Source organism: Lolium rigidum, chromosome 5 (assembly GCF_022539505.1).
Source record: "Lolium rigidum isolate FL_2022 chromosome 5, APGP_CSIRO_Lrig_0.1, whole genome shotgun sequence".
Classification (NCBI taxonomy): Eukaryota; Viridiplantae; Streptophyta; class Magnoliopsida; order Poales; family Poaceae; genus Lolium; species Lolium rigidum.
Window position 1 is genome coordinate 238,833,579 of NC_061512.1, and position 21,636 is coordinate 238,855,214.

Consider the following 21,636-nt stretch of genomic DNA (forward strand, 5'->3'; position numbering starts at 1 on the left):
GTGGTGGCGGAGGTGCTGCCGCTATTCTGAGCTAATGCCGATTGTCGTCTGTAATCGCGGGAGGTGGCGGTAGGTGAACTTCGCTCCTGGGCTCCCGAGGATTTCTCTGTGCTGCTCGAGCGTGAGCGTTTTCTGCACATCTGAACATTGCTTGAAAATTTCGACAGTCTTTCTGCAGGTGCCCTGACTGTCTTTTCCCGTTGCTGTCGAGGAAAAAGTGCATCTGGCATGGTCCGTTCAGCATTTCTTCGGGGGACACGAAAGGTCTTGGAAACCTTGGCCCACTATTTTGTCTGTTGCGGGAGTCGTCCCTATTATCGCTTCGCTGCTCATTGCTTCTCTGATAATCATCTCTGTTGTTTCCTCCTGTGTTTGCCCGAAATCCTGCCGAAATTTGCCCTGGGGCGTCATAGTTCGGATACTGCCGAGGAAATCGTCGCCTTGATTGATAATTTCGACCACGGTCCTCCTCTGGCGACCTGTGTCGTTTATTGTGGACAGCGTCTTCTCCATCTGCCCATCTATTTGCTATCTCCATCAACGCGGATACTTGTCTTTGGATTGGTCCTTCCCAAGTCCTCGACAAAATCTCCACGCCTAATTCCTGCGACAAACGCATCTATTGCTCTCTCGTCAGATATATTTTCTGCCGAGTTTTTTATGATGTTCCACCTTTGGATGTATTTTCTCATTGACTCATCTGGCTTTTGTCGACACGCTCTCAACTCTTCTAACGACGCAGGTTTTTTGCACGTGGACCTGAAGTTTTTGACGAATACGTCCTCGAAACTTTCCCAGCTGTCGATAGATCCTGGCGGAAGTTTTTTGATCCAAGATCGTGCGGCTCCACTTAAGTGCACCTGAATACTTTGCATGGCTGTTGCTCTAGTTCCTCCAGTTAACTTCACCGTCTCGAGGTAATCAATTAGCCAATCCTCTGGATCTTGCAAGCCGTCGAATTTTTTGAAGTGATCAGGCAACTTAAATCCCGAAGGGACTCGAGTTTTTCGTACTCTCCTTGTGAAGCACGGCAGGCCGCACATATCCTCGTCGTTAAGCTCCGGGGATTGCCGATGATCCCTTCTGCTTTGCCTCGCTCTATCGACCCTTGCTTGTGCTCCTATGTCTCTTGCTCCGCTTGGTCCTTCAGGAACTGCCGCCGTTGCTGCCGCAGGTCGTGGACTATTCTGCCTTGCCGCTCCTTCGGGAGGCGTTGATACAAACGCTGTCCCCATAGCTCTAACCCCTGCTAACGCCATATTGTATAATGTTTCCCTTGGATCTCCCGGGGGTGGCCTAGATGCGAGGATGTAAGCTTGTGTCGCCATATACCCAGCTTCTGGTGTCTTAGGGATAATGTTTCCTCTTGTATCTATCGACATAAAGGACATGTCGAGGTTTTGAACCAAGTGCTCTCTTTCTGCTTCGGGTATGTGTTGTAACCTTGATCTTCCTCTGTTCCGAGCCTCCCTGTGGCTATCATCCGAAACTCTAGATTGTCGACTTAGATCTGCCCTTCTCCTGCTGGATGCAGAAGCTGCCTCCTTTCTCCTGTTCAACTCAGCTGTCTGTTTTTCTATTTCTCTGGCAGTGCGTGCGAGCCTATATTGATAAGCTTGCAGTTCTTGAGCTGTAGCTGTTGTCGTCATTGGCTTCGAACCATCTAGGGCTTTTGCAGCTCTATCCCAGGCTGCTTGCGGAAGTTGAACTCTGACACGTGGTGTGGGCCCGTCATATTTAGTGCCCATACCTCTCCTTAGATCTGAGGGATCGACATATGGATTACCCAAATCGTCGAAAGCCTCCGATGTTTCTTCTTGATTTTCGATAGCATAAATCTGATGATATTTTGTACTCAGATCTATGTTGGGTTTGGTGACATCATTGTTGAGATTGATGAAGACCTTACCCACTATGATGGATTTGTCGATGAAGTCGTAACTGTCGACATCGCTTGAGCCATCGCTTATATATGAGTCCGCAGATGACTCAAACGATGTGTCGCTGAAGATCTTGGCGAGTTTCTCTCTTGCTCTGATGCTGACGTAACGTGTTGCCGAAGTTTCTTCTTCTGACTCGGTTGACGATGCATAGCTTGAAAAATCGGAATCGACCGCCGACGATCCCGACGAAATCGGAATTTCGACACGATATGATCCTTCCTTCTCGACGCGAAAGTGAAACCTTCCGAACGTCATCTCCATGGGCTCCGCCAGATACGCATATGCATCCAAACGGGAGGGTGGGTGAGGAACAAAATCAACAAGACCAGCAGCGATCTGTTTACCTCGATCCATAGTGTTGCTTCCGGTTGACGATGTCGAAGATCTTGAACGTGCCATCGAGATCAGATCCTTACGCCTCTAATTCCCACAGACGGCGCCAATTGACAAGGGATTAACTTGTCAATGCCCACGGGTTATAGGCTAGGGTTTAGTTAGAAGTAGAGGGCAAGTAGATCTCGAAGGTTTCAGCCGAAAAGTACTCGACGATTACGAAAACTAGGGTTTGTGAACAATGATTCGATGATCTCCTCGTCCCTCGACTCCCCCTTTATATAAGAGGTGGAGCCGAGGGTTTCGTTTTGTACAAGTTACAGAGTCCGGGACGGTTTCTAACTCATCCCGCCAGATTACAAACAACACTTCCTATTACAATTCTACTTTCCTTAGTATATCTTGGGCTCTCGAACCTTCTTATTCTCCGGGTAGTGGGCCTTCATTAAACCCCGGGTACTATCTTTGGCAGGCCCATTTGGGATGCCTATGTCAGCAAATGAGGAGAAGCGAAACGAAGGAACATGATGGCTGCTGGTGGCTCCTTTGTCGCTCATGACCTAGAAGTTTGCGTCACATAGGAGAATTGTACATGTTTTAATGGGATTTTGGGCTCTAGAAAAGTAGGACAGGCGTATAGAGACCCATATAATATTTCTTTCTTTCTTATATAGATGTGTTTGGGATGCTAATTTGTGTAGGTTGCACCGATTAATAGCCGACCGATTAAATCAGTTAATCGTCCGATTTCCGATTATTCACCCAAGCCAACCGAGCCTAACGATTACCGATTTTCTTACCATTGCAAAAAAATGACCGAATATCATAAGGAAAAACGAAAAAAATCAGAGAAAAAAGCGAAAGAAAAATCCAGCAGAATAAAAAAACCCAGAAAAGGAAGAAAACTAGCTGCCCCGTTAATGGGCCTGGCCCAACCTATTTCGCCATGTGCGGAGCCCGCATAGCGCCCACATTGGGCGGGAAATAAGGTTTTCCGGACACACACGAGTATTCCTATACACCGAACAGGTCGGCTGCTACCACGCGCCGCACAACCTCCGCGCGCGGTATGGGTCATCCTGGTCAGCCCAGTTCGCCTGTTATTTATATTCTTTTTTATTTTTTGTTTCAGTTTCTTTTTGTTTTTTGTTTTGTTTCTTTTCTCTTTATTTTTATTTTTTTCAAATTTTAAAATATATCAAATTCAGAAAATGTTCAAAATTGAAAAAAAATTAAGAAATGTTCAAATTTTAAAAACGTTCAAATTTGAAAAATGTTCAAATTCAAAAATGTTCATAACTAAAAATGTTATGTTTTTGGAAAAAATAAATGTTACAAATTTTAAAACATGTTCAAATTTAAATTATGTTCATATCCGAAAATATTCACCTTTCATAAAAAAGTTAAATTAAAATCTGAACGTTTTTCAAATTTCGAATCTGAACATATTTTAAAATTTTGTTCTCCAAAATTATATTTTTAAAATTTAGATATTGAAAAAGAAAATACTAACAGAAAAGAAACAACAAAGAAGAAAGAAGAAAAAGGGTACCTACTCTCAATGGGTCGCGGCCCAACCAACCGACCCGGTCGCTAGGATGTGCGATGCCCCGTACAAGCCGACCAGATCGGTGTATGGGTGCCCCCGACACACACTGCAATGAGGAAGGCATCCAGAATTGCAGATATAGGTTCAGTGTCCGAGAGTGAATTTTTGTAGACAAAATGTATCTCCATTTTTGTAGCCGAGCTCCATGTAGCTTCTTTTTTTTTGTGCAAAATTTGAAAATAAGATTTTAAAGTTTAAAAAAAACTGACGAAAAATCTATATGTAGACAATGATGGGATTTACCAATCTGTAAAATTTGAACTCGAGATACCTCATATTCTGGGGTGCAGAAAAAAATGAAAAAATGGTTTTGAAATCTGACAGTGTTTATTTTTGCATAGCTGTAAATATAAGTTATTTATAGTTGAAAATTTTCACATACGTAGATCATAGTATTATCTAAATGTAGATTTAATTTCAAAATTTTCTAAAACTTTAAAATGTTGTTTTCATTTTTTTTCTTTTTCAAAAAACAAGCTACATGTAGCTCAAGCTACACTTGTAGTTTCCGATATGTAGCATTAATCTCAAAGTGGCGTATTAAAAAAAATAGAAGGATAGACTATTTTTTATAATGCCAATACTTAGGCTAAATGTGGCAAGACAAATATTAAAGCTTTGATGGAGATTGTCTATTTTTCTTTCAAAGAGTAGGTTGAAAGTAGAAATCGCTCGGCTGCATCAAAGTGATGCTGAGGTGATCGTATCACTGCATATTGTAGTATATAAATCGTTAATATAATATTCACAATTTTTTTTTACAAATAGCACATCCCTTAGAGTGATAGAACAGAAACATTACAGGCCTTTAACATCATAAACTTATTATTACAAGGAAGAATTGTACAAACAAGTGAGGACACCACTCTACATCTAACCTGACTTAATTTAACTACTAGAGATAAGAGTAAACTAAACATGCCAACGCAGCTTCTTGGTGAAACTACTCCTACTCGAGATTACCGTTCCTTCGTCTCGACCTCTTCAACTCCATAGGCTATGCCATAATCCACGCCTTCCACTCCTCCCGTCAGGTCTGGTTCTTCGTAGATCACTTCATAGTCTCCCTCCGGTGCTTTAGCGTAGACTTGCTCTTCGGTCTCACAGTCTAGCAAGGGTTCGTAGAAAAGAGTGAGTAAGAGATACTCAACAAGTTCAAAGGAAAATATGTTTGATGCACTAACTACGACCATTGAGACGGAAATCTCAGATCAATGCTTGGCAAACATTTCTTCAAAAGGTTATTTTATTCTGAAAAACTATGTCCGTCGGTATTCACAAGTTGACCAGAATTTCATGGAGTTCCTTTCCTACCTGGTTCGTAGTTCCTTCCCGAAATAGGGAGTGACAAGTCACAATTTGATACACTATGCAAAGATGCATTACTTTTCCCATAACAGAACGTATCCTTGTTACCAGCCAAGCGTGCTTTCCCGTCCACACTTCCTTGTCGTGAGGCCAGGTAAAAGATCAAAGTCAATCACTGCCCTTCTACGCGACACCTCATATCCACACTTTTGAAGTGGTGGCTGAGTTTAGGTTCCGACTGCACCCTTGGTCGCTTGCCCTGATTTTTGGCGCATAACCCTCAGACCAAACCCTTTCAATCCATCGTAAACGATAGAGCACCCTTCGTCTATAACTAAGATAGGGAACTTATGGCCTTCCCAACCCATGTGAACCACCGAACCCACATACATGGTCTATCAAGTCCGTTCATATACGAGGGAAAAAAGGTACACCTGACTTCTCTGTCCCATTAAAGACCTTATGGTTAACACGTAATGTACGACGCCATAATCACTAGACAACATGGGTTATTATTCCTAGATGAAATAATACCCATTTCAATGGAACCTCCACGATTATCTCAAAACATGGTTCCATTGCCAACCATATAGACATATTCATAATTAGAAAAGTAACATTTTTTGCTTTCAATGCAAGAGTGATAATTATTGTGCTTTGCAAGTAAATGATATAAATTAATCAAAGACATGAACACGTGATGAACTTGCGTGGAGACTCCATGATAGTACAGTTCATGGTTTTGGTTGAACATAAACCTCTAGTTCTGAAAAGAAACATCATTGTCTGATAAGGGCAAGGTTTAAAGATACAAATTATGCATGTTTAGTGGATTGAATCTTGTTTAATCCCCCTTGGATGTGAAGTTTGAGTTTTAATTCTCAACTTTTTTAATGTGATAAAACATTTCAGAATTTTCAAAGTTTGAAGGACTTAATTGTGTTTATAAATAATATTTAAGACATTAATTTAAATTTTTAAATAAAGACATTATTTTTATAGAAAAGGTGGTATAATTTTTTTGCAAAATAAATCAGTATAAGGCATTTCTTAGATCTTCTTTATTAAGAATAAAAAATATTTTTTTAAATTATTGAAATTATATTTTTAAGATTTGATTATTCTTAGATTTTAACTTAAATATTTTAATAATTATAATTCTGATATTTTCTTTGATTTCCTTATATTTTTGTTTAACAAAAACCTTTTATTATTTTATTTAATTTTATTTAAACTTTTTTTTCAAATTTATTTTTGAAAAATTATTTATAATTTAGTTTTGAATAGGAAATAATTTTTTAATGTATTATCGATATTTTTCTTGAATTTTTAGGGTTTTTATTTGTCTTATAGTTATTAGATTTTATTGTTTTAATTAATATGTGGAAAGGTAGAAATGCCCTCGGGGCCCACTAGTCAGGTCAACTAGATGATTAGACCGGACCAGCCCACCCACTCTATCTTCCTCTCTCAGACGAACCATAACCCTAACTCTCGCCCATGCTCTAGCGATTCCCATGTCGCCTCCACCGTCGCCGCCTCCCTCCAGCCAATTCTGACCAAATTGGGTGTCGCTGATACGTCTCCGACGTATCGATAATTTCTTATGTTCCATGCCACATTATTGATGGTATCTACATGTTTTATGCACACTTTATGTCATATTCGTGCATTTTCTGGAACTAACCTATTAACAAGATGCCGAAGAGCCGATTGTCGTTTTCTCGCTGTTTTTGGTTTCAGAAATCCTAGTAACGAAATATTCTCGGAATTGGACGAAATCAACGCCCAGGGTCCTATTTTGCCACGAAGCTTCCAGAAGACCGAAGGAGAGTCGAAGTGGGGCCACGAGATGGCGACACACCAGGGCGGCGCGGCCCAGGCCTTGGCCGCGCCGACCTATGGTGTGGGCCCCTCGTGCCGCCTCTTTACCTGCCCTTCCGCCTACAAATAGCCTCCGTCGCGAAACCCCCAGTACCGAGAGCCACGATACGGAAAACCTTACTGAGACGCCGCCGCCGCCAATCCCATCTCGGGGGATTACGGAGATCTCCTCCGGCACCCCGCCGGAGAGGGGATTCATCTCCCGGAGGACTCTTCACCGCCATGGTCGCCTCCGGAGTGATGAGTGAGTAGTTCACCCCTGGACTATGGGTCCATAGCAGTAGCTAGATGGTTGTCTTCTCCTCATTGTGCTTCATTGTTGGATCTTGTGAGCTGCCTAACATGATCAAGATCATCTATCTGTAATGCTATATGTTGTGTTTGTCGGGATCCGATGGATAGAGAATACTATGTCATGTTAATTATCAAGTTATTACCTATGTGTTGTTTATGATCTTGCATGCTCTCCGTTATTAGTAGAGGGTCTGGCCAAGTTTCCGCTCTTAACTCCAAGAGGGAGTATTTATGCTCGATAGTGGGTTCATGTCTCCGTGAATCTGGGGAGTGACAGAAACCCCTAAGGTTATGGATGTGCTGTTGCCACTAGGGATAAAACATTGATGCTATGTCTAAGGATGTAGTTATTGATTACATTACGCACCATACTTAATGCAATTGTCTGTTGTTTTGCAACTTAATACTGGAGGGGTTCGGATGATAACTCTGAAGGTGGACTTTTCGAGGCATAGATGCATGCTTGGATAGCGGTCTATGTACTTTGCCGTAATGCCCAATTAAATCTCACTATATTTATCATGTCATGTATGTGCATTGTTATGCCCTCTCTATTTGTCAATTGCCCGACTGTAATTTGTTCACCCAACATGCTTTTATCTTATGGGAGAGACACCTCTAGTGAACTGTGGACCCCGGTCCTATTCTTTACATCTGAAATACAAATCTGCTGCTATTGTTCTTTACTGTTTTCTTGCAAACAATCATCTTCCACACAATACGGTTAATCCTTTGTTACAGCAAGCCGGTGAGATTGACAACCTCACTGTTTCGTTGGGGCAAAGTACTTTGGTTGTGTTGTGCAGGTTCCACGTTGGCGCCGGAATCTCCGGTGTTGCGCCGCACTACATCCCGCCGCCATCAACCTTCAACGTGCTTCTTGACTCCTACTGGTTCGATTAAACCTTGGTTTCTTACTGAGGGAAACTTGCCGCTGTGCGCATCACACCTTCCTCTTGGGGTTCCCAACGGACGTGTCAACTACACGCATCAAGCAAATTTATGGCGCCGTTGCCGGGGAGATCAAGACACGCTGCAAGGGGAGTCTCCACTTCCCAATCTCTTTACTTTGTTTTTGTCTTGCTTTATTTTATTTACTATTTTGTTTGCTGCATTATATCAAAACACAAAAAAATTAGTTGCTAGCTTTACTTTATTTACTATCTTGTTTGCTACATCAAAAACACAAAAAAATTAGTTACTTGCATTTACTTTATCTAGTTTGCTTTATTTACTACTGCTAAAATGGCCACTCCTGAAAATACTAAGTTGTGTGACTTCACAACCACAAATAATAATGATTTCTTATGCACACCTATTGCTCCACCTGCTACTACAGCAGAATTCTTTGAAATTAAACCTGCTTTACTTGAATCTTCTTATGCGAGAGCAATTTTCTGGTGTTAGTTCTGATGATGCTGCTGCCCATCTTCATAATTTTGTTGAACTATGTGAAATGCAAAAGTATAAGGATGTAGATGGTGACATTATAAAATTGAAATTGTTCCCTTTCTCATTAAGAGGAAGAGCTAAAGATTGGTTGCTATCTCTGCCTAAGAATAGTATTGATTCATGGACTAAATGCAAGGATGCTTTTATTGGTAGATATTATCCCCCTGCTAAAATTATATCTTTGAGGAGTAGCATAATGAATTTTAAACAATTGGATAGTGAACATGTTGCTCAAGCTTGGGAAAGAATGAAATTTTTGGTTAAAAATTGCCCAACCCATGGACTGACTACTTGGATGATCATCCAAACCTTTTATGCAGGACTGAATTTTTCTTCGCGGAATTTATTGGATTCAGCTGCTGGAGGTACCTTTATGTCCATCACCTTGGGGGCGGCTACAAAGCTTCTGGATGATATGATGATTAATTACTCTGAATGGCACATGGAAAGAGCTCCACAAGGTAAGAAGGTAAATTCTGTTGAAGAAACCTCTTCCTTGAGTGATAAGATTGATGCTATTATGTCTATGCTTGTGAATGGTAGGACTAATGTTGATCCTAATAATGTTCCGTTAGCTTCATTGGTTTCTCAAAATTCTAGGCCATATCCTGCTAATGGTAACTCTTATGGTAGATATGTTTCACCTAATGAGGAAAAGATGTTAGAAATTGAAAGATCCACCAAGAGCTTTATGCAATCACAATATGAGCAAAATAAATTGTTTACTAAAACTATGAATTAACAATCTACCTTGTTGAAGAATATAGGAAATCAACTTGAAAATCTGAATATGGAGATTTACGGGTTGCAAACTAAACTTGCAAATGTTGAAAACCGAATCTCATACATGTCTGCGTCACAATCTTCTTTAATTAATAAAATGGCTGCTAAACCTGAGGATATTGAAAATAAAATTGTTACTACAGCAAATGCCATCCAAGTTAGAATTAATGAGAATATACGATTAATGGTTGAACTGCGTGCTAGGTGGGATAGAGAAGAAAATGAAAAACTAGCTAAAGAGAATAAGGTAGCTAAAGTTTGGACTATTACCACCACAAGTAATGCTAATGATTCACATTTTGCTGCACCTCCTACTATTAATGGTAAAATAATTGGTGTTGGCAATGTTACTACTCCTAGTGCAAAGCGCGCAAAATTACCTGAAACTGCTAAAACTGCTGAAACTGCCTGTGATAAAACTGCTGAATTTTTTTTCAATATTGGGGATGATGATCCCATTGCTTTAGATTGTAATGATTTAGATTTTGATGATTGCCACATCTCTGAAGTTATAAAGTTCTTACAAAAACTTGCTAAGAGTCCCAATGCTAGCGCTGTAAACTTGGCTTTCACAAAACATATTACAAATGCTCTCATAAAAGCTAGAGAAGAGAAACTAAAACTTGAAACTTCTATTCCTAGAAAGCTAGAGGATGGTTGGGAGCCCATCATTAAAATGAGGGTCAATGATTTTGATTGTAATGCTTTATGTGATCTTGGTGCAAGTATTTCTGTTATGCCTAAGAAAGTCTATGATATGCTTGACTTGCCACCATTGAAAAATTGTTATTTGAATGTTAATCTCGCTGATAATGCTAAAAAGAAATCTTTGGGGAGAGTTGATAGTGTTCATATTATGGTTAACAATAACCTTGTCCCCGTTGATTTTGTTGTCTTGGATATTGAATGCAATGCATCTTGCCCCATTATATTGGGAAGACCTTTTCTTCGAACCGTTGGTGCTACTATTGATATGAAGGAAGGTAATATTAAATATCAATTTCCTCTCAAGAAAGGTATGGAACACTTCCCTAGAAAGAGAATGAAGTTACCTTATGATTCTATTATTAGAATAAATTATGATGTTGATGCTTCATCTCTTGATGTTACTTGATTTACACTTTCTGCGCCTAGCTGAAAGGCGTTAAAGAAAAGCGCTTATGGGAGACAACCCATGTTTTTACTACAGCACTTTGTTTTATATTTGAGTCTTGGAAGTTGTTTACTACTGTAGAAACCTCTCCTTATCTTAGTTTTGTGTTTTGTTGTGCCAAGTAAAGTCTTTGATAGTAAAGTGAATACTAGATTTGGATTACTGCGCAGAAACAGATTTCTTTGCTGTCACGAATCTGGGTCTAATTCTCTGTAGGTAACTCAGAAAATTATGCCAATTTACGTGAGTGATCCTCAGATATGTACGCAACTTTCATTCAATTTGGGCATTTTCATTTGAGCAAGTCTGGTTCCTCAATAAAATCCATCTTTACGGACTGTTCTGTTTTGACAGATTCTGCCTTTTATTTCGCATTGCCTCTTTTGCTATGTTGGATGAATTTCTTTGATCCATTAATGTCCAGTAGCTTTATGCAATATCCATAAGTGTTAAGAATGATTGTGTCACCTCTGAACATGTTAATTTTTATTGTCCACTAACCCTCTAATGAGTTGTTTCGAGTTTGGTGTGGAGGAAGTTTTCAAGGATCAAGAGAGGAGTATGATGCAATATGATCAAGGAGAGTGAAAGCTCTAAGCTTGGGGATGCCCCGGTGGTTCACCCCTGCATATTCTAAGAATACTCAAGCGTCTAAGCTTGGGGATGCCCAAGGCATCCCCTTCTTCATCGACAACATTATCAGGTTCCTCCCCTGAAACTATATTTTTATTCCGTCACATCTTATGTACTTTGCTTGGAGCGTCTGTTTGTTTTTGTTTGAATAAAATGGATCCTAGCATTCACTGTATGGGAGAGAGACACGCTCCGCTGTTGCATATGGACAAGTATGTCCTTAGGCTTTACTCATAGTATTCATGGCGAAGTTTCTTCTTCGTTAAATTGTTATATGGTTGGAATTGGAAAATGCTACATGTAGTAATTCTAAAATGTCTTGGATAATTTGATACTTGGCAATTGTTGTGCTCATGTTTAAGCTCTTGCATCATATACTTTGCACCCATTAATGAAGAAACACCTAGAGCTTGCTAATTTGGTTTGCATATTTGCTCTCTCTAAAGTCTAGATAATTTCTAGTATTGAGTTTTGAACAACAAGGAAGACGGTGTAGAGTCTTATAATATTTACAATATGTCTTTTATGTGAGTTTTGCTGCACCGTTCATCCTTGTGTTTGTTTCAAATAAACCTTGCTAGCCTAAACCTTGTATCGAGAGGGAATACTTCTCATGCATCCAAAATCCTTGAGCCAACCACTATGCCATTTGTGTCCACCATACTTTCCTACTACATGGTATTTCTCCGCCATTCCAAAGTAAATTGCTTGAGTGCTACCTTTAAAATTTCCATCATTCGCCTTTGCAATATATAGCTCATGGGACAAATAGCTTAAAAACTATTGTGGTATTGAATATGTACTTATGCACTTTATCTCTTATTAAGTTGCTTGTTGTGCGATAACCATGTTTACGGGGACGCCATCAACTATTCTTTGTTGAATATCATGTGAGTTGCTATGCATGTCCGTCTTGTACGAAGTAAGAGAGATCTACCACCTTAATGGTTGGAGCATGCATATTGTTAGAGAAGAACATTGGGCCGCTAACTAAAGCCATGATTCATGGTGGAAGTTTCAGTTTTGGACATATCTCCTCAATCTCATATGAGAATAATAATTGTTGCCACATGCTTATGCATTAAAGAGGAGTCCATTATCTGTTGTCCATGTTGTCCCGGTATGGATGTCTAAGTTGAGAATAATCAAAAGCGAGAAATCCAAAATGCGAGCTTTCTCCTTAGACCTTTGTACGAGCGGCATGGAGGTACCCCATTGTGACACTTGGTTAAAACATGTGTATTGCGATGATCCGGTAGTCCAAGCTAATTAGGACAAGGTGCGGGCACTATTAGTATACTATGCATGAGGCTTGCAACTTGTAAGATATAATTTACATAACTCATATGCTTTATTACTACCGTTGACAAAATTGTTTCATGTTTTCAAAATAAAAGCTCTAGCACAAATATAGCAATCGATGCTTTCCTCGTTGAAGGACCTTTCTTTTACTTTTATGTTGAGTCAGTTCACCTATTTCTCTCCACCTCAAGAAGCAAACACTTGTGTGAACTGTGCATTGATTCCTACATACTTGCATATTGCACTTATTATATTACTCTATGTTGACAATTATCCATGAGATATACATGTTACAAGTTGAAAGCAACCGCTGAAACTTAATCTTCCTTTGTGTTGCTTCAATACCTTTACTTTGATTTATTGCTTTATGAGTTAACTCTTATGCAAGACTTATTGATGCTTGTCTTAAAGTACTATTCATGAAAAGTCTTTGCTTTATGATTCACTTGTTTACTCATGTCATTACCATTGTTTTGATCGCTGCATTCATTACATATGTTTACAAATAGTATGATCAAGGTTATGATGGCATGTCACTTCAGAAATTATCTTTGTTATCGTTTTACCTGCTCGGGACGAGCGAGAACTAAGCTTGGGGATGCTGATACGTCTCCGACGTATCGATAATTTCTTATGTTCCATGCCACATTATTGATGATATCTACATGTTTTATGCACACTTTATGTCATATTCGTGCATTTTTCGGAACTAACCTATTAACAAGATGCCGAAGAGTCGATTCTTTGTTTTCTGCTGTTTTTGGTTTCGAAATCCTAGTAACGAAATATTCTCGGAATTGAACGAAATCAACGCCCGGGGTCCTATTTTGCCACGAAGCTTCCGGAAGACCGAAGGAGAGTCGAAGTGGGGCCACGAGGTGGCGACACACCAGGGCGGCGCGGCCCGAGGCCCTGGCCGCGCCGACCTATGGTGTGGGCCCCTCGTGCCGCCTCTTTACCTGCCCTTCCGCCTACAAATAGCCTCCGTCGCGAAACCCCCAGTACCGAGAGCCACGATACGGAAAACCTTACTGAGACGCCGCCGCCGCCAATCCCATCTCGGGATTCTGGAGATCTCCTTCGGCACCCTGCCGGAGAGGGGATTCATCTCCCGGAGGACTCTTCACCGCCATGGTCGCCTCCGGAGTGATGAGTGAGTAGTTCACCCCTGGACTATGGGTCCATAGCAGTAGCTAGATGGTTGTCTTCTCCTCATTGTGCTTCATTGTTGGATCTTGTGAGCTGCCTAACATGATCAAGATCATCTATCTGTAATGCTATATGTTGTGTTTGTCGGGATCCGATGGATAGAGAATACTATGTCATGTTAATTATCAAGTTATTACATATGTGTTGTTTATGCTCTTGCATGCTCTCCGTTATTAGTAGAGGCACTGGCCAAGTTTTCGCTCTTAACTCCAAGAGGGAGTATTTATGCTCGATAGTGGGTTCATGTCTCCGTGAATCTGGGGGAGTGACAGAAACCCCTAAGGTTATGGATGTGCCGTTGCCACTAGGGATAAAACATTGATGCTATGTCTAAGGATGTAGTTATTGATTACATTACGCACCATACTTAATGCAATTGTCTGTTGTTTTGCAACTTAATACTGGAGGGGGTTCGGATGATAACCTTGAAGGTGGACTTTTCGGGCATAGATGCATGCTTGGATAGCGGTCTATGTACTTTGTCGTAATGCCCAATTAAATCTCACTATATTTATCATGTCATGTATGTGCATTGTTATGCCCTCTCTATTTGTCAATTGCCCGACTGTAATTTGTTCACCCAACATGCTTTTATCTTATGGGAGAGACACCTCTAGTGAACTGTGGACCCCGGTCCTATTCTTTACATCTGAAATACAAATCTGCTGCTATTGTTCTTTACTGTTCTTGCAAACAATCATCTTCCACACAATACAGTTAATCCTTTGTTACAGCAAGCCGGTGAGATTGACAACCTCACTGTTTCGTTGGGGCAAAGTACTTTGGTTGTGTTGTGCAGGTTCCACGTTGGCGCCGGAATCTCGGTGTTGCGCCGCACTACATCCCGCCGCCATCAACCTTCAACGTGCTTCTTGACTCCTACTGGTTCGATTAAACCTTGGTTTCTTACTGAGGGAAACTTGCCGCTGTGCGCATCACACCTTCCTCTTGGGGTTCCCAACGGACGTGTCTACTACACGCATCAGTCGCCATGGGTCACGTTCGACACACCCCACGATGCCGCCCACTCCTATTCGTCTCGATTTGACGAGCGCAACTGGATCTGTTCATGCTTGACCCTTACTACAACTAGGGTTTGTGCTCGGGCTCTTCTCCAACGAGATGGTGTTCTAAGACCTCCTGGTGGTGGTGGTGCTCGGCATGGCCTCTAGCGAGGTTGCGGCTCGGTGTAGGTGGCGCCACCATGAACTGTCTGTACCACTGATGACCCACAAGTATAGGGGGTGTATCGTAGTATCTTTGATAAGTAAGAATGTCGATCCCAACGAGGAGAAGAAGGTGTTGACAAGCAGTTTCGATGAAGGATTCACTGTAAATGCTCACAGAAAAGTATTCAGGGGGTTTTGATGTAACATATGAATAAAGTACGAGTAAGTAAAGTGCGAGAGTAATAATTGCAGCGAGTGGCCCAATCCTTTTTAGCACAAAGGACAAGCCGGTTTGTTTACTTATAATAACCAAACGTTCTCGAGGACACACGGGATTTTAGTCTAGTGCTTTCGCTACATACGGCTAATTAATCTTCATTGTTTTGATAAGTGTTGTGTGGGTGAACCTATGCTAATATACCGCCCTTCCTAGGACTAATACAAACTTGTGATTATACCCCTTGCAAGCATCCGCAACTACAAGAAAGTAATTAAGATAAATCTAACCACAGCCTTAAACTCTGAGATCCTGCTATCCCTCCTGCATCGATATACCAACGGGGGCTCAGGTTTCGTCACTCCGGCAACCCCGCAATTGGCAAACGAGTACAAGATGCATTCCCCTAGGCCCATAAAGGTGAAGTGTCGTGTAGTCGACGTTCACACGACACCACTAGAAGAATAACACCACAACTTAAATATCATAACATTGAATATTACTCAACCATACTTCACTACTAACATTTAGACTTCACCCATGTCCTCAAGAACTAAACGAACTACTCACGAGACATCATATGGAACATGATCAGAGGTGATATGATGATGAATAACAATCTGAACATAAACCTTGGTTCAACGGTTTCACTCAATAGCATCAATAACAAGTAGAAATCAACACCGGGAGAGTTTTCCCTATCAAACAATCAAGATCAAACCCAAATTGTTACAGCGGTGACGGCGTGCAGCGGTGGAGACGGCGGTGATGATGATGAAGATGATGATTATGGTGATGGAGATGATGTCCAGCTCGATGACGGTGACGATGGCGTCGATTTCCCCCTCCGGGAGGGAATTTCCCCGGCGGATCTCAGCCTGCCGGAGAGCTCTTTTCTCTCTGGTGTTCTCCGCCCCGCAGAGGCGGCTGTGGCTCTTCGCGATGTACCCCTGGAGCTTAGGTTTTCGGGACGAAGGCGTACGCGAAGAAAAGGAGGCGAGAGGGGGCTGTGGGCCCCCTCCTCACAAGGCGGCGCGGCCAGGCCTTGGGCCGCGCCGGCCTATGGGGTGGGCCCACCTCGGGTCCCCTCGGCTCCCCCTTCTGGCTCCCTTCGTCTTCTGGAAAAATAGGATTTTTCATATAATTTCCGTCAACTGTTGATCTTCCGAAATATTGCATTCTGACGGTGCTTTTTCCAGCAGAATCCTGACTCCGGTGCGCGATCCTCCAATAATCATGAAACATGCAAAATAGATGAAATAACATAAGTATTATCTCCAAATATGAAATATATCAATGAATAACAGCAAATTATGATATAAAATAGTGATGCAAATTGGACGCATCAACCACCGTGACGCCATGATCGCCGCCCACGGCTACGGTTGCTCCAAGTTAATTTCACCCTCCTCTTATCCTTCTTCCTCTAGTGGACTCTGGTGCCCTGTCTAGTCCTTTATATGCTTAGCTGGAGATGTTATTGGTTGCTGGTAGCTCGATCATATGCTTGTTATCCCTACGTGCTATACATGTTGCTTATGGCTCGAATTGGGCACTATGATTCCTATTGATCCTCAATAGACTCCTAGTACTAGAGGCTCATGCTCTTGCTTGTGGCTGCTATGAACCTTTGCTCAATTATTCTGTTTATACAATCATTGGTGGTGCTTTGCTAGTATCAAGCTCCTCGATACATTTGGTTGTATGCCCTGTTATACTCTATTGTGTCCAGTTCTAGACTATATAATTATGGTGCTACTACTGCCTTTTAAAAAATATAGTCCATGGCTAGAAGTTGTTTGTGCTCTCTGCTATGTTCATTGGTTGCCCTATTGTGCTAGTATTGCCTCCAGAGTGGATGGGGTTCATGTATGCTTGTCATGCTCTGCCTACTGGTGGTTGTTGTAACCCAATGTTGATGAACTATTTACTAGCAATGATTCTATTTGGTTCTACTAAACTGTATGTGTACCAACCCCTATTTGGAGACTAACCATTAGAGTCTAAACCCTAAGGGCTGATGATGATTTGTTTCTTTTCGTGTTGGCTTTGTTGTGAATGAAGTGGCCTCAATTGTCACTGCAATAGAGATGTGGCTTGGTGTGAATGGATAAATTTCATAGTAGATGATCATTTTCCATGATTGCCACTATGCATCTGATGTTGAAAGCAAAAGATAGACATGCTACGATTCTGTCATCCTATTCTGATGGATTCCATTGGAATTAAACTAGGTGTTTTATTAGTTTTTGGGAAGATCTGGTGCTAGCTTTCAGTGATTTCGTGCTATGCTTTTATTGTTAAAGGCATAACAGATTTGCTTGGCTAGGTATCATCTTTTTGATAGCTATATTGAGTACCAGTTTCATTTTGTTGGTCTAGATGTTGATTATCACTTTATTATTGATGTGTGCTCATGCTAGCTAAGCCGAGTATAGAATAGATCCTTGGATCTATCCAGGGTATGATTATACCTTGCTACAACTCCTAGACAAAGTGGTTTATGATTGTTGATTTCTGGCTTGGCTTGTCATGATCCTCCTAGCCCCTGCTTGATCTGCTTCTATGTCACCATGATTTGGATCTATGGTGGTTATTGGGGATGAACTAGGGTTTTTGGGTGAGCTTCTGCTAGTTCTGATTGACCCTTGGTTGTGTGTGTCCATGGGAAGTTATTGGGAGCAGTTTGCTTATATTGCAAGGCTAGGGCCTTGCCTGGTCGACAACAAGGCCTGGTGACTGTGGTGCATGCTTGTGTGTCACTTTGTGAATGTGCTGCTTATGAGTGAGGGGCCGAGTCAATCCGCTGTGGTGAATTATTTTTAAATGACAAGTGGCAATACCACTTGTTTTATCACTTGTTTTCTATTTGAGTGTTTGCAGGGATTCAAGAGCAGAAGTTCAGAATGAAGAAATAGGATACTAGTAATAGCTAGGTTTAGTTTAGGTTTTTCATTTATGTTTCAAACTTGTAATTTCCTTTCTATTGATTTGTTCATTTTTGTACAAGAAATAATGTAAAGTCAATTTAACATGTGTGTGATTATCAATAAAGCTCACTCTTTTCCTTATTGAGCTTTAAGGTGTATAAAATGTTATAAATTGGAAATTTCAATTACTTCTATATTTGTTTGAATTCAAATAGAGGCTTTTATTATATTATTTGCTATTCGAATTATATTGTTTTTAATTCCTATTTGTATAATTATCAAAGTATTATTGCTGAGTAAAGAATTCAAACTTAAATTTCAATTTAATTTCAAATTTCAATTTCTTTCTCAAAACCCTAATAGCATGGAGGTCATGTCGAAATCTATCGCACTCTCGCCACGACTAAACCATGTGTTTGCGATGAAATGCACATTCATTTTCTAAATCTACCCCGCGCTTGTTCTAAAACCTGGAATGTTACAGATGCACAACCTCTTTTTCATACACACTAGCTGGAAGTTCATGTGTTGCTATAATCTCTTTTTTATATAGCTGAAGGGGGATGCCATCACGTGGTTATCGTCATCAAGGTTGAGAACTTAACCGTTTAATATGAGCATTTCGACGAAATCATTTGCTTGAGGCTTACCTTCCGTTTGGTGATAATTGACTTTTATCTGAAGATGTGTCTAATATATGTCTCCCATAGTGGATTGTAAGGGAGCAACTAGTGATTCTTCACCAGCCGAACGCGATTAAAAAAGATGTTCTAACTTGAAATGGGCATGATCATCATGTAGCAAATGTAAATCCAGAGGAGGAGATCCATCGCACAAGCGCGTGGCACGGTGAAGATGCCGTCACCTCCATGTTCTGCCCCCCCCCCTCCCCCCCTCTTATGGAAGCGCTGATGGTGGTGGGTTGTCTCTAGGGTGGCAGGGCCTGTAATTTGTAATCTGGGAACTCTAGCAAACCGGGAAATAACAATTTAACATCTTTTATTTGCAACACAATGAATCGTACGAGTATATTGTAAACAAATTTGAAAAACAGACCCGGGAAAGAAGAAATTCAGCATCGAAACGAAAGAGTAGGCAAGCAATCCTCATTGCAACTTTTTTATTAAAAAAAAATCCTGATTGCAACTTGGCAACACCACGTAATCGGGGAGGATGACCCGTGGAGCTGCCTCCGTTTAGTCTTAGGAGGTCCAACGGGGCAGGGCAGCGCTGAAGTGGTTGGACACGACACATGAGTCGAGCAGCTTGATCGCGGGCGGGAAGGTGACACAGCGGGGCGTCTTGTACTGGTTGATGGAGGCGCCGCGGGAGATGGTGTACTCCATGAGACCTTCGAAGGTGCCTGGCCGGACGACCCGGATCTCGAGCGGCCCGACGGAGCCGACCACCACCCGGCTCTGCCTGTACACCGTGTTCAGGGCCTCCTCCATCTCCAGGCAGCAGCCGTCCATGATCTCCTTGTCCACCGTCACACCGGCAGTCAGCAGCAGCAGCTCCCAGTAGACAACGTAGTGGCCCGGGATGCGATCGGTGCAGGTGCGGCTTGTGTACTCCGCGACGGACGCGCCGTGCGGGCGCAGCAGCGCCGAGGCCCGCTCCACGGCGCGCAGCAGCTCCGGCTCGTCCGTCTTGTCAGCGTCCACGGACAGGAGCGCGTTGGCGCGGCGCACGAACTGGAACTGCGGCGCAGTGTTGTGGAACCCTGACACGCGGAGCAGGTCGCCGACGCGGTACCGGTTCAGCCCCGCGAAGGTGGTGATCACGATCTCGTATTCGCGCCCGGCCTCCACCCTGGCAAGGTCCACCAGCACCGGGTCGTCGTCGTCTACCGGGAGGAACTCGAAGTAGGCCATGTTGGGCATGATGGTGTAGGACACCTCCGTCGGGTCGCACAACGGGCGGAGGTTGACGCCGAAGAAGCACTCGGAGGAGGCGTAGGAGATGGACACCATGGGCAGGCCGCCGCTGTAGTGTCTCAGGGTGGAGACATACTGCGCCATGGTACCGGTGACGATGACGTCGAGGAACTTGGTGTTGGGCCAGACGCGGACGAGGATGCCGGCCCACTCAGCCTTGCCACACTCGTCCCGGACAAACCGGGCGAGCTCAGGATCCGGCCGGAGGATGCCGGCCACCGCATCGCGCACCGACTCGTCCGCGACACGTGAGGTGAGCACGCCGGCCTCGATGTCGGCAGCGAGCTGTTCCCAGTTGAGCTGGAGGAAGCGGACGGCGCGCAGGAGGCCCGTGGCGAACACTGCGCCGATGCGCAGCACCTGGTGGCGTTGGCACAGGCCGCACAACATCTGCGCGTACATGCTCTGGAACGTGTCCGGGCAGACTATGGCCGCCATGGGGCTCGTGTAGTCACGGAAGGGGTCGTGCGGCCGGTTCATGAAGCCATCGCTCTTGTACATGCTCGTCAGCAATGGCCACACCGTGAGGCCACCGGGCGTCTTGGTCTCCGGCCTCACGAAGAGGAAGTGGAGTGCCTTCCCCTTGTCCAGACCAGGGAGGTGCCTATGGATGGTATACCAAATACTGAGGTGAGCCTGCAAGAACGTGTAGTGTGTCTCGCGCGCTCGGAATGGAAATGGAGGACTTACAAGTTCATCATTGGCATCAGGAGGCTGTAGAGATGCTGGAACCGGCCGCCCACGTCCTGAATGTTGGGAAACATCCTGCACTCGCCGCCCGACGTGCCGGAGCTGGCGACCAAGTCGGTGACGGGGCGCGTCGACAGCATCGGCGACCGGTCTCCGTCGGCGATGCGCTGGATGTACGGCTTCAGAGCTTCGTACGACACCACCGGCACCTTGGCCCGAAACGTGGCGCGGTCCGTGGGGCGGCCGCACTTGCTCAGGTACTCCGTGCCGGCGTTCTGGGCGAGGATCTCGGCCAACACGCGCTCCTGCATGGAGTCCACATTGCTCGTCATCTCTTCGATGAACCGGAGCACCTCGGCGTCCTTTGCTTGCGCCGGCGACGCCATTTGCTCCATCTGAAAAGCTAGCAACGAACCAAAGCTGTACCTAGCAAATTACTTAGTACTCCAAGCGAGCTCGCGGAGTATACTTCAGTCGGGGATCGAGCCGAGCGAGCTCGCGGATCATCAAGTTCAAGTGGCCGTCGGCCCGCCGCCCTATGCTGTTTGTTAATTGCAACATGCAGATCGAGTTGCAGACACGCTGAGAGTTGACGCGCGTTTTGTATACGGTGTAGTACCGGGCAACCAGCTGTTGATGAGGATGCAGCATCAAATAATATTAGTTTGATTTGATGTGGATGAAACTAGGAGTAGATCAATGTCGGTAATTCCATGTATGTAAAGAATATGTTCATGTACTGTGAGAGGGAGAGAGATCGAGGGTTACCTTCAACCTTTGAGAAGATACC

At 43.1% G+C, this 21,636-nt stretch overlaps 1 protein-coding gene across 1 annotated transcript; it reads right to left on the bottom strand.

The window, feature by feature from the left end:
- Positions 1 to 19,421: 19,421 nt before the first annotated feature.
- Positions 19,422 to 21,232, bottom strand: LOC124657771 (indole-3-acetic acid-amido synthetase GH3.8-like). The gene is made up of 2 exons (XM_047196282.1): positions 20,847 to 21,232; positions 19,422 to 20,760 (listed from the first exon to the last, which is right to left on the bottom strand). Exons 1-2 carry the CDS (start codon positions 21,230 to 21,232, stop codon positions 19,422 to 19,424), a joined length of 1,725 nt encoding a protein of 574 aa, XP_047052238.1.
- Between the last annotated feature and the right edge of the window lie 404 nt (positions 21,233 to 21,636).